At 41.5% G+C, this 13,461-nt stretch overlaps 1 protein-coding gene across 2 annotated transcripts in view; it reads left to right on the top strand.

Annotated features, from left to right (window-relative positions):
* Positions 1–13,461, top strand: part of adamts3 (ADAM metallopeptidase with thrombospondin type 1 motif, 3) — a 129,250-nt gene that overhangs the window by 14,328 nt on the left and 101,461 nt on the right. For both annotated transcript variants that reach the window (XM_053871529.1, XM_053871527.1), the window contains exon 4: positions 12,262–12,418. In XM_053871529.1, coding sequence (XP_053727504.1) covers positions 12,262–12,418 — 157 coding nt within the window. The remainder of the gene's footprint in view (positions 1–12,261; positions 12,419–13,461) is intronic.

Genomic DNA, 13,461 nt, shown 5'->3' with positions numbered 1-13,461 from the left:
TCGAAAACGGGCAGTGCTGTGCAGGCTCGGTAATTTCACTTGGGTTTTCGTTCACATGAATGAAAACATTCAGCTTATGCTCTTAAGAAAAACGATAAGAGCAAACAGGGAAGGAATGCAGCTGACCTCGAGATGTCAGAAGTGGGTGTATACGGTATAATTCCCAGCCTCCTCCTCCCCTACATGGCTGTAAGTTCACGTCTGGCCTCCCCTCCTCTAAACTTATGTGCACACTGGTGGGTCTTGTCGCTGAGAGGATGGTCGACATGCTTCAAATGTTTTATCTGTGAAGGTCCAACTCTATGCTTGGAAGTTAAATCAGCAGTGGGAGAGACTAATGATGGGTTTTGGGTTCTGGTTTTCATCGACGTTAATGGAGACACACAGATGCTGAGAAGGAGCTCGCTGTAGTAGCTACACTAACTCGCTGAACAGAACTCCTGGATGCTAAGTGTGGCCTATCTCCAGTTCTTGACTTGTTTGTAATGTACCCCCAACAGACTCTCGCCAATCTCTGAGCAGTTCTCTCCCGCTGAAACAATTCATCCTCTCAACCTCCCGTGTAACACATACATTCAGCTTGATTTAGAATATAAGCCATGTTTAGAATAGAAATGGTCTTTGCTCTTATACCTTTTTATATTTCATGGTACTAAACACGGAGACAGGGAAGATACTACGTTTTTGTTGGTTACAAGAAGACGTATGTAGACCACCTTGAGCTTGAAGACCATGAGGTCTGCACCATTCCACTTCAAGACACTTTTAGCAACTATTTTTTATGTTGCTCATACAGCGAATGCGACAGTGGAATAATAGACTGAGCGGTCCACCAGATGGCACTGCACACTGTGATGACTTGGGATCACACTTTAAATTTTGTTATTTGAAGTGTTCTGGATGTATTAAGGACAAATTAAAAGTTTTATGGTTGTTGCAAACAAGGTCCTCAACAACGTGGCTCTGTTGTCCACGCAGAGTGGGTTTGAAGTCAGCCGACTATTTTTTGAGGCAACTGGTCCATTCTGTCTGACTATGGTGTGTCCTGCTTGTATTGACTGCCATTTAAATAACAGTCCTTCTTTCTGTTTTTTTTGTTCTGTGTCTTTGTCTTTAAGAATTTCCTACCAGTGGTTACCACTGCTTCCTCCATCTTACCCTGTTCTGACCATTCCATATACCCAGATGACAAAAGAGGCCGGTTCAACTTGAATTTTGGTCAGATTGGTTGAATGCTGAGCAGTTTCAACGTTGATTCAATGCTAATCCCTTTGTTGCCTCAACATTGATTCAATTGAATGTACCCGTCCTTGTGTCACGATTGTCTCTTTACATTGGCATTGCGGCCAAACGGTGTTATCGGTATTGGAATCTTACACACATGTACACACGTAGTGACAGTCCAGACCACGACCTACAAAGATTCAGTTTCCTGTTGGGCTGATACTCCTCTAACTTGACCACTCATCTTTGCCTCCAGGTCCTAACCATAATTTCAAACCTTTATTTTCAATCATAGAGCATCAACGTGAACCTCATTGTTTCATAGGTGGCTTTAAACTTCATGCTCATGATAAATTTTGCCATTTCGCCAATAACGATAATGATCACGATAAAAACGTGTCGGACACACTGGAGTCTCTCTTGAAAGTGTTTTATGATTAAACTTATTAGTGGAGTTTGTCTCCAACATCATCATGTGTTTATGTTTCAAAATAATAGTTAAGTGTAGAGATGAAAAATTCAGTGTTTCACGTCTCTGCCAGCTTTATTTAGGGGTTAACTAACTATAGAAGAAATATTACGAATAATGTGAATAAATCACCATTCAGTCATATTCAATTGTGGAAATTATATAAAATGTACCAGTCCTTTGTCTAGTGAAATGAAAAAAGCTTTTCACAATTGATTCACGATATCCAACTACAGTGGTACCTCGGTTTTCGAACGTTCCAGACTTCGAACAAATCGGAGTTCGATGAAAATTTCGAGATTTTTGGGCTTTTGTTTTGGGACGAAAATCCAGAACTTGAACGCTCCTGAAAAAAGCTGGAAAAAAACATAACGTGCGCGGACCGATCAGCTGGCCCACGACGCTTTGTTATTGTGTATAACACAGCCTCTGTATACAGACGTGTCCCGTTAGCTACATTTACTGACTGTTTTTTCTTCATATTGAGGTGTAAAACCTTTCCTGTCTCCGCACTGGACCGTGGTAGAGTTTCACAGGGGAGGTGCTCTCTCTCCACACCTCCGAGGCTGGAGCGCTCACTCCAGGGTTTGATGTCCTGTTGTGGGCTGGAGCTGGGACAGGGATGAGGCAAGTCTGGGACAGAGCGTTACTTGGTTTATGACTTTGTCACAGCCAAACTGCACAGAAGCTCACATTCAGAGCTGGACACGCACCGGGCACCTCTTCACTTCTGGAGAGATGTCACTCACTCAGCAACCCCTCCCACATGCAGCGGCCACACACATAGAGGAACAACGCACCTGCAGCAGACACTCTACTGTACATTCACTCCTACAAAAGACTATTTTAAGGCTTGGAACGCTTTATTTCTTTTTCCATTCATTGTAATGGGAAAAATCGATTCAGATTTCGAACAAATCACTTCTCGAACTTCTGGAACGGATTGTGGTAGAGAACCGAGGTTCCACTGTATTTTCACCAAGGTGTTTTGCCGAGGCGCCAACACAGCAGTCGACCTGGATGTGTTGATATGAACCAAGGCAGGCGACCGCGTCAGAGAACCTATGAGGACCACTCCATCTACTAAAACAAACACTGATCCAGAGACTCAGAATCGACAAGTGACATTATCCTAATTTTGCTGTATTAAAAATACGTTTAAAACTACGAACCGGAACTCTCCACAACTGTCACATTCCAGTGTCGGCTGTCAAACGTTCATGTCGTGTTCATGTATGCAAGTCCAATGCAGCGAGTGTGCAGTGTGTTTATCAAATTTATTGTGAGATACAAAATTCTCTTGTGGGGATTGTGTTTGGCGGTATATCGTGTGTGATAAGTGATCGCCCATCCCATATTCTTTCTATGTCATGTTATCCTCCCTCCAGCACTGACACAGCTGTGTGATTCTACTCTCAGAGACTTGTTTCATTCTGACATTGTTGCCGTAATGTGACCTTCCTGATATTAAATTGCAATTTTGCACTTGAGTGAACTGGTAGATCTCAACACACTATACACATAGATCCAACAGTTAAAAAAGGCTGGTGACCGGCTGTTCTAAAACACACATCTTGGCAGCTCTCACTACTGTCCTCGAAATCTTCTCTTTCATATTAGTGCTACCCTGTTGTCACCCTTGACAGTCAGCTCCACCCATTCCACCCTTGCACTTTCTTTACCCCCTTCTGATGATTAATTCTACTTTCCCTCGAAAGCCCATTAGATCAGTTAATAAAGACGGCAAAGCTCCTTAGTAAAACATTCCATTATTTAACCAGCCTTCAGTGGGATGGCCATAATGTTGCGTGTCTCAGTGCATGTGATGTCAGTTGTAATAACTTCATGATCATCATTTTGGTAGTTCACAAAAAACATCTCCTCCGCATTCAGTGTACCGTTCAGTCTTGTCATTTCGTCAACTGCTGTTTAGTACCAGTTCTTTTATTCGCTGTCAAAAACTTGTGTTTCACTTCCAATGTAAAAGCTGCTTCAAATAAAATGTGGCGGACAAAAAAAAGAAAAGAAAATCTCTTTTGTCAGCCGTGAGTGGAGCCAAAAGAAGATAGAATCTAAGTACACAGCCATTGACGCTATTCTTTCCCCCTCTCCAAACTTGGCCTCCTTCAAATGTGTGTCATGTTGCATAATCACTCGGGTCTGCCAAAAAGTGCTGCTCCGTCTGTAGCGCCAGACTTGCACTTGCAGTTTTATCCTCACAATCCTCAGGATTTGGTTTGAGCTTTGAACCAGCTCTCTTACCGATGGCACCGGAGCTCACTTGTCGTGTTTGACTGGGCCATTGCAGTTTTCAGGACACAATTCAAGACTCTGGGTAACTTTATCTCAGTGAGGTTGCAGATCAAATGCTGTACTATAAAGCTCTGGTCTCAACTTCTCCGCTGTCAGAGACCAATGATACTTGTCAAAGTAAACAAAAAATAAGTTCATACATTGGTGTGAAACTACATGAGACATTTATTTCGCTGTGTTTGATGGAGATCATCATGTTGCATTTTTACCTCTGACATTGTGGTGACGTTGAGATTGTCATCTTGCTCCCATCTTGCTCCCATAGGAAGATTTAAATGCAAAATAATAAATTAATGCAAAAGTATTTGAAAGCAACACCATAGAACCAATACCAAGAAATGCTGAAAATTCTGTGTGGGCTGGACATTCTAATTGTGAAGGTGTGGACCAGTCCTTCTTCCCCAAAGATGTGGCTCACCATTAAAAAGAGGTGATGCTAGTTCAGTGAACAAGGGACAAGTGAAGTGGCAACCAACGCTGCCTTCTGTACTCTGCAGTAAACCATTTTTGAGGACCCCACTGCTATACATAAAACCTGTGGCCAGTTTTTATTTTCCAAGATAGATACATTAAAGATTATATCAACCTACTGTATCAAAGTGGCAGAGAAAAGCAACTCAAAACTCTGCCAGACAATATTTTAGGCTGTAATTGACAAATGACTCAAATGTTATCTGATATTTCTCGCAACACCTTATATGAGAATGTGACATATTTAAATATTTAGATTTAGATTTAGAGTATTTGTGTGTGTGTGTGTGTGTGTGAGATAGCTTTTTAAGGGAACGTTCTGAAAACCGTGTGGGTTGGCATCAATAAAAGTTCTACTCTTCCACAGCAATATAAAGCAAACTAATAGTCAGTTAGGCTATACCTTTTCTTTTTTTTAATGAGCAAAATATTAGGATGTTATCCACAGTTCAGCTTCCCAACCATAAGCGCCTCCTGTCTTCCGACAACGGGTGTCTCTTCATACATCTGGCCGGGATGCGCGACTGAAGTTCCAATCTGTACTGGTCATTTTGTTGTTCTTGTGTGTCTTTCGAGATTTGTCTGCTCGAAACGTACCAACGGCCACCATAGTCTTGTCCACCTCCATGATGAACATTGTGTTTTCCATTCAGTTTTGATGTTTCCACTTTTTCATCTTTGATCACATGACATCTAAAAAAAAAAGCTGAGTGGGAAACAATAATTCTGAAGGCGTGGTGGCTTTCTCTTTGCGGTGGTGGGGATTCCTTGAATAAATGCACTCATTTTTTTTTAGATCCACTCCTGTTAGTCTTGGTTTCTTTAGTCGTGGTTGAATTCATTTCACGGACCCACTCTTGAAGAGTCATCTCTTCCATTCGTGAATCACATTGTGGGCTCATATTCACTGGACACTCCACAGAAGTGTGGATATTGAGCACATATATTCCAGCCATCTCTGATTATGTTGCTCCATATCTGCCTTTTGCTCTTGGGATATATCATGCTCTCAGTAGTCAGTTTCCTCCTGAGCCGGGAGGAAACACAACAAGATCTAGACCGAGCGAAAACATAACGCATGCTCATATGTAGCTGAATCTATGTGTGTTTGCAGCCTGAACCGTGAGCCATCAGAACATAGAAGCGCTCCCTAAAGGTACACACAATTCTGCGGTAAACTGCTATCAGGTTCAAGAGTTTGATTCTCTAATAGTTCTTCATGTATCACTTAGCTTGAGGCTTGTTGTGATGCTTGACCCCAGAGCTGTTTGGATTTTATGGTTTGCGGTGCCACAGGCTGAGCAAAGCCAGATATCTGTTCCAGAAAATCTTCCACAGTTCACCCTGATATTTATTCAATAACACATTTTCAATATTGACCTATTTAACATGAGAGAAGCCACACTTGCTGCTGTCCTTTCACATTCAGAACCGTTCACAGGCTTCAAGTTTCGGTTCTTCTCAGACCACCGGCGACGACACTGCTTTGATGGAGCAGTTTAAAAACGGAAGAGCTGGTTTTGAGGATTAGTGGCGTATAGTTTGTGTTTTTCATGAAAACATTATGAGTAAAAGGAGTGTAATGTAACTGAAATAGGTTTTAAAAAAGAGGTCATAGAAAAATAGAGGTCCCATTGTCATGATTATCAATACTTGTTGGTGGTATTAAATAATCTATTTCTCCCTTTAAAAGTGAGGGATGAAAATGGCAGGTGAGATGACGAAGGTTTGCTCACATTTTGGAAAGCAAACCCACCTTTGAACAACACAGAGGGTGAAAGGTGGCAGTGTCCCCAGCTCAATCCAAACTGTTTTTTTTTGGACTTGCAATACCTCAACTCTCACTTTCTCTCTTTTTTTTTCCTCAAAAGTGAGTTCATAGCGACCTCCTTAAGAAGTTTGAACTGAAAGAGGCTGTTTTAGAAAAACTGGAGCCTTCAGCTGAATCCCATATGTTTTCTTTGGCGGATGTGCGCTGTCTGCTTGGCCGGCCGGGGCCTTCCTTGGCGTTGTTGAACTGACGGTGCGCTGGAGCCTTGATCTCATTTTCAGCTTTCTGATTAAATGTTAACTGGCCAGTGCTGGTCATTGTCGTCTCAAATCAAACACATTATTTAGACCTTCCCTCTGAGGATGTGACATATCCACTCAGATGTCGCTCCCTGAATCATAGAACCCAAATAAATCATAACATTTTTTTGAGTAGTTTCTTCACTTGTTTACTTTTTTGTTTCATAAAACATTTTGTGTGAGATGTTTTTAGAAGAAGATGGTTAACTGTGTTCCTAAATTCTTAACATATATTTTTAATGTAGTAAATGCCAACAGTATTATATAACTGGAATACTATTGCTCTTGCATTCTTATGTTTAACTCTTTGATATCAGTTGAGTACAAAGAAGATTTAATGCTTGTGTGCTCCCGCTCATTTCCTGACCCTCAGTCATGATGAAATCTCAAAATGACAGAATCACAGAGCAGCAACCCTCTGCCCACTCAGTTCTTCACACATTTGGTCAATTGTGTTGAAATGAACAAGCATATTTTTGTAATCGCTCTTTGGTGGAGTGAGTGTAATGGAATTTTATAGAGCTCATTTTCACCAAGTCTGTTTCTGAAACGGCTGTAAACTGCTGGCTGTCATAGCGCTCCATCTCCACAGTCCCTCTGTCCTCTCACCTGCAAATATATACACCAAATTCCTCTTCACAATGATTCTATATGAAGGAACGGTGTCATTAAATCTTCTACATTTGATGTGCCTGCACCTTTTATGAAGAGACACCTAGGTGGTGACAGCAGACAAGAACAGTGGAGCAACGGCCATGACCATAACTCCCACAAGACAACTTGGTCGAACACAAACCGAAGGTCTCAACAATGAAACCTATGTCAAACTAGCTGACAGAGGGACTTTTACTGAATTGATAAAAAATCAACCCCTGTTCTGAATTTCCTACCGTAGCATATTATGTAAAATCTTATTGACTTATTGACATATTGACAAAGTCAATATGCATCCTATGCTGACTCCAAAGGCAGTCTTCCGCGTTGCAGGTTATATCTTCATAATCGACAACATTTAAAAGGTTCTTTATCGTCTTCGGGTTTAACCTCAGCAAAGATGACCGATTTTATTTACGTGACGCACTGCCCACAGCACCAGGTTATGCTGCAGAAGGTGGGACATTTCTTAAATTGAAAGCGTAATGCGTCAATATGTCACACTGAAGTCTGCCTTTCTCGTCAACATAGGATTGATATATTTACAGCATGGAAGTGAGGGTGTGTTGTTATTTACCTTTTGTCCATAACCAATAGACAGAGTCAGCAGTTTGAGTAATAAATTCAGTGCATGTTGATATCATGACCTTTTCATGTCAGTGTTCAGACAGTGTTGCCACAGGGAAATGTTGGATGAAAATCATTTTTCATGATCAAAATAAGAATCAGATGAATGAGCTGTTGTGACAAAAACACTGTGGTGTGATGGTGTAGTCATGAGCAATGGCGTGCTACAGTGTGAAGTGGCACGTCTGATCACCCAGCCAATCCTGCTCTTTGTTTTGAGACAAATACACCGGTGAAAACATGTCACATGGGAAGTGACACCTTCAGGCCTCATGGTGGTTATTGATTATCGCACAAATAGTACGTCTGGAAATGCTGGTCCAAGCTTTGCCCTTTGACAGGCTGGTTTGTAGCGAGAGGAGGTTTAAATGTCAACAATTAACTGGGAAAAATAACGCAGAAGAAAGGAAGTGCTGTCAGTTATATTCCCTTGGTGAAGTATAGACTTTGTTTGCCAAGTTACTTTGGCATGTTTTCAACTCCGTGGCCCTTTGTGTGATTGAGTTTGCTTCAAAGCATCAACAATTTCCTTGATAGCAATGAGCAATTTTGGTCCTTATCACATAAAAAATAGCCTTTTAAGAACCGTCATCACTCAAGCATTAACAACCAAAAGTGCTGAATGAGTTTTGCGTAATATTTTTACTGTACGATGAAGAGAAATAGAAAACAGCAAAGAAGAAGAATGGGGACGCTGTGTATTACCACCTAATGAACTGGTCTGGAGGTAGTCTGATGCCAACAACCTCAAGTGTTTTATCAGCGACTGACCCCATTAACTCCTGCATCCATTTTCTTGCACAATTTGAATTGCAAATGAGGCAAAGCTAGATCTGCTTTTATTCGTAGCATGGCTCAGAGCTCAGTCACTGTCAGCATGCCGGTCCTGCAGGTGTCAATCAAGGCTGAGAGCGAGCCGAGAGCGTAAAGAAAATTCAGAATATAGGGGCATGTGTGAGGATAATCCGCTGACCTTGTTAGTAAACACAACTCCATCTCTGTACTTTGTAACTGCTGTATTGGAAGCAAACAGCGTGAGAGCCCAACAATGTCTGCTCCATACAAGTCTTTAAAATGTGACGCCTGCAGGAAGAAGATAAATAAGCACTGTAGTCAATAATTATATCAACAGATGTTTCAGTCACAAGACAGTTGGAAAAGACATCAGTTACTTCACATGAACCATTATACATCTCCTCGCCTTCTCCTAGTGCATCACCAACTGCTCAATATGTGTTTATTTATTCATCCGTTTAGCTCTGCAGCTTTTGAAAAATATTGTATGTCTTTTATAAGTTTCCTGCTTGTAAACATTGTGAAGAAATTTTGGGATCTTCTATTCAGGGTAAAGCACATGTCTCTCTACGTCTCAATAGAAGGGGTGAGATGTGTGTGTGTAGGCCACGTCCACGTAAACAGACAAAATTATGTCAATATTGTCTCGAGTGCACGCTGTGGTCTCCTTCTTGATCAAAGAAGAAACAAGACTGTGCGACGAGTTTCAGCCAACTTGTCCTCAAATATAGTGTAGGATTATGAATCGGAACGATAAGAAAAGTTCCACAGACAACAGGCTTTTAATTTTTTTATATTTCTTCCTGTTCCTTCTTCTTCTTGTTCTCCTTTTTCTAGTAACGATTACTAATACAAATACTAATACTATACGACCACTACTATAATACTAATAACTACTACTAATAATAATAAAAATATTTTTTTGCACATAGTTCTCCTTCCCACGTATTTGGATCCTCAAAATTATTAAACATTGCTTTTGTCATATTCTTAATTGTCCGTTTAATCCCTAAATTACCTTTTTCATCATTGATTTTAATTGAGTTATTTCTCCATTGAATACATTTTTATCAGTTTTCTGTTTCCTACAAATCACATGACCAAATACCAAGTCAAATGATACAATGACCAAATATCTTTTACTTTCTTTCATTTTTGGTTCATATTTTTAATATTTTAATACTTCTTGTGTTTCTTTATTCCACTTCTTTCCTTGTAAAATTGTATTATTATTATTATTATTAGTAGTAGTAGTAGTAATAGTGGCGGTAGTATTAATAATAGCAGTTCACAACAGCCGATCTTGTGTCCGATCATGTGGTGATGCAAAGTGTCAGCAATTGTTATATTCTTGTTGAACTCTCTGTGAGCTTTCGGACATCATTTGACTTGGCTGTTTTTCTGTAGCGTATTGAGCGTTGAGAGGGTTTTGTTTCTGTTTCAGTTCCCGTAAGTGCAGGATAAAAAAAAAAAAAAAAGGATCCAATTGGCTTGTTTATTGAAGTCTACTTCAGTCTTTTCAAAAGAATTGAAAGAATAGCGGCTCAATAGCCCAGGAATGAGGGTCATGATATGTTTGGGACCGTGTGGGTGGTGGCGGTGTTATTGCCAATTCCTTTGCTATCATCTGGCTGTTCTTTTCGACTTCAATTTTCAGGCTCCGACTCTGCACTGTACCCTAAAGTTCTGACTGTCAACAGCCCCCTCGGTCGTCTGGGCCCAATTTTACACCACTTCAGAGCCATTCTTTTCTGGTCTTTGAGGCGCTTCTTCTGGACTCCAGCTGGCCCAGCCAAGTCTTGAGGGCTCTGACACACAACCATGTTGGCTGGCATGATAAGTGTGGCAGTCACGACTGAAAGATGCTTTATTATCCCGAAACTCACTACAAGCTTCTGTATGTGCTCCATAGACGCAGTGTAGTGATGGGTTCCGTCAAGCAGGTGGATCATGTCAAGCCATCTTAGCTTTGGCTTCTATCGTAAACACAATTAACTTTCATGCAGATTCATGCAGAACACTTGGAGGAAACATCTGGTGGATGTGAGCCTATATTCATTATTCATATTCATTTTACAGTTGAGTTGAACAGTGTAAGAGCAGAGCCTTAATATCTAACAGTGAGCAGTCGCTGATCCAGAGTGCTTGCTGTGCAAATCACTGACAGAACCTGCTTCAAGTTCTGTTTTCTATGTCATGGAACAGGATGGTCACATTACGGGTGGGATTCCAAGTTACGATCTGCATCCCCCAGTTTTTTCAAGGATGAATTACGAAAACAAATCTACAGCGTGAGCTCTGCTGAACTTTTACTTCGAGTGTTGTGCAAGAGGGTCCCAGAACCCAACTGCCACCCGCTGTCTAAATTAGCTTCAATGATATTTCAAATGCTAAAATAAAGCTATCCAATTAAACAGATACAATAAACTCAAGGCAATGACAATGGGTGAAATTGCACTTTTTGGTTTCTTTTTCCTGAATTTTCTTGGTAAATCTTGTCGTCCAGACCACATATCCAAGACTTTGAGAGCAACTGTCTACACGAGGCCCCAAATGCAGAGACAGAGTGAGAGTTCAACTAAGGTTTATTCCAGAGAAAGCGATTAACAAAGGGACCACAAAAGGAAGGCGATGTGAAAAAACTCCTCAATAACTCCAACTACAAAAGGCGCTTCACGTAGAAGGATAACAAGGGGAATACTGGCGATGTACATGCACAAGGCTTGACTTTACTTGACTCAACGTGACACAGACTTGATAAGAAGACAGACAATAAACACAGAAAACACGGGGCAGATAAGGGGAATAAGGCAAGACACCTGGTGCAAGACAAGACACGCCAAAATAAAACAGGAAGTGAGTGTCAACAGAAAGTTCAGAGTAAGAAAAATCTCCCTGCATAAACATAACAGAACTTAAAATAACCAATGACTTGTAACACGAGACCAATGACAGGAACAAACAATGAATAGAGAACACATTCCTAGTTTGTTCCAATGATATTTCAGTGGATTTATTTTGAAAATATTTTAGTTTCTAGTGCAGAAAACAAAACAAAACAACAAAAAAATCGACTCGTTCTTGGTCTTGGCTTTAGCCTGTGGCTCAATCCCTGTTATTGGACCAGATCTCCGTGTCCTCTGGTTTGGGTCTTGGTCTGGGGTGTGCAGGTTCATAATTGCTCTGAAGAAGAAAAATGGTTCCGTCCTAACGTGCGCTCCAAACCTCCACATTACAATCCTCAATAGACGATCATAATGACTGTAAATGTTTGCAGAGCACCACCGGTCCAAGTCGTGCTCCGCTGGCGAGAGACTGTCATTTGGACCTGATCACCAGAGCGCTTTGTTCATTCCGACATGTTTGGTGCGGCTCGACGAGCCTCACCTTATAAATCTTCCTGCTAACAAGGACAGGGTTTGCGTCTGATCGCAGAAAACGTGAAGGCAGCAGGAAGCCATCAAAAAGCAATTTTTTGTCCTAATGGTGTGGTGCTTTGTGCTCAGTGATTGATTTCAGCAGACTATGCCATTGAGTCCAATGTATTTATAAATGGTATCATGGAGGTGTGAATCAAAATGGCTCCTTGATGTTTGTTTTTTGGTGTCTGGATCAATGTCGTTTTTGTTTTTTTTTAGGCTGGAATGATTCGCACAGATGCAGACGAGTACTTCATCGAGCCTCTGGAGAGAGGGACCCAGGAGCTGGAGGATGAAGGCCGGGTCCACGTGGTGTACCGCAGGTCGGCTGTTCTGCAGGCCTCCTCCGACGTCTCTCGGGATTACCAGGAAAAAGGTAACAACGCTCTCACGTGGAGCTTCTTGTGAGTGAAGTAAATGGCTGCCGTGTCAGTGAGGGCTGTTTCTTTTCACGCATGCATCGTCCCTCCCTCTCGTATGCCTCTTGTCAAAACCCATCACAGCTGAAAGAGAAATGAATGATAATCAAAGCTTCGTTCTATTCCCGTGCAGGAGACTGAATTGATCTAGGCAGAATGCGCTGCATCTGTATTCAGCTTGTTCCGTCACAGAGGACACGAGCGGAGCACTCTTTAATATCCTAGGAAATGCTTCTGATCATGACCGCCAAACAATAGTCCTGCCAGTGAAAATGTGGCCTTACCTCTAACATGTTTTTCTTACACTTGCTATTCCTCGCTGGAGCATCTGCGTTGCACTTTTCATGTCACGTTCCTCTCTCTGGAGTGGTTTTGCATCGATGAGTTGAAGAGTGCCGTGAATGAGAAGTTTCCATCTGCATTTGATTTGAAGGCAAATGCTCTTGACACTTATATGTTTTTACATGTTTTTCTGCAAACAATGAACAGTTTTTAAGACGACTAAGCTTTTAACTACTTCATCTTCTACTGCGAATAGCCTTGGAGGCACTTGATACATGAGGAACAAAAAGACAGAGATGGAATTGATTGAGAATGCATTAATACCGGAATAGCAGTCCAAACCATGCAGAGGTTTCCAGTTGAGGCTGAGGCCAAAGACAGGGTTCATGATTCATATATGGCCGATTGTGAGTGAACAAGGTGGTGATAAAAGGACGTGGAAAGGGGCATGCGTGGGTAAGGTGACAGCACTGGAAACCCAGCTGGGGGTGAAGCTGTGCATGACTGGACCAAAGACGTGACATATACAGATTAGTACGTTTGTTACAGGAAAGGCCCGTTTCTTCGAGTTAAACACAGTCATGCGACAAAATGTGAATATCAACCACCACATTTAATTCCATGTGAGATGTCGCTGTTTGTTGAATCTCTAGAGACTTAGCTGAGTCTGTGAATTTTTGACATACTGACCTGGGACTCCGAATCCGAGAGCACTGCA

This window comes from Synchiropus splendidus, chromosome 7 (genome assembly GCF_027744825.2).
Source record: "Synchiropus splendidus isolate RoL2022-P1 chromosome 7, RoL_Sspl_1.0, whole genome shotgun sequence".
NCBI classification, from domain to species: Eukaryota; Metazoa; Chordata; class Actinopteri; order Syngnathiformes; family Callionymidae; genus Synchiropus; species Synchiropus splendidus.
The sequence above is the reverse complement of the archived record's forward strand: the minus strand, read 5'-3'. Positions and strand labels throughout refer to the sequence as shown.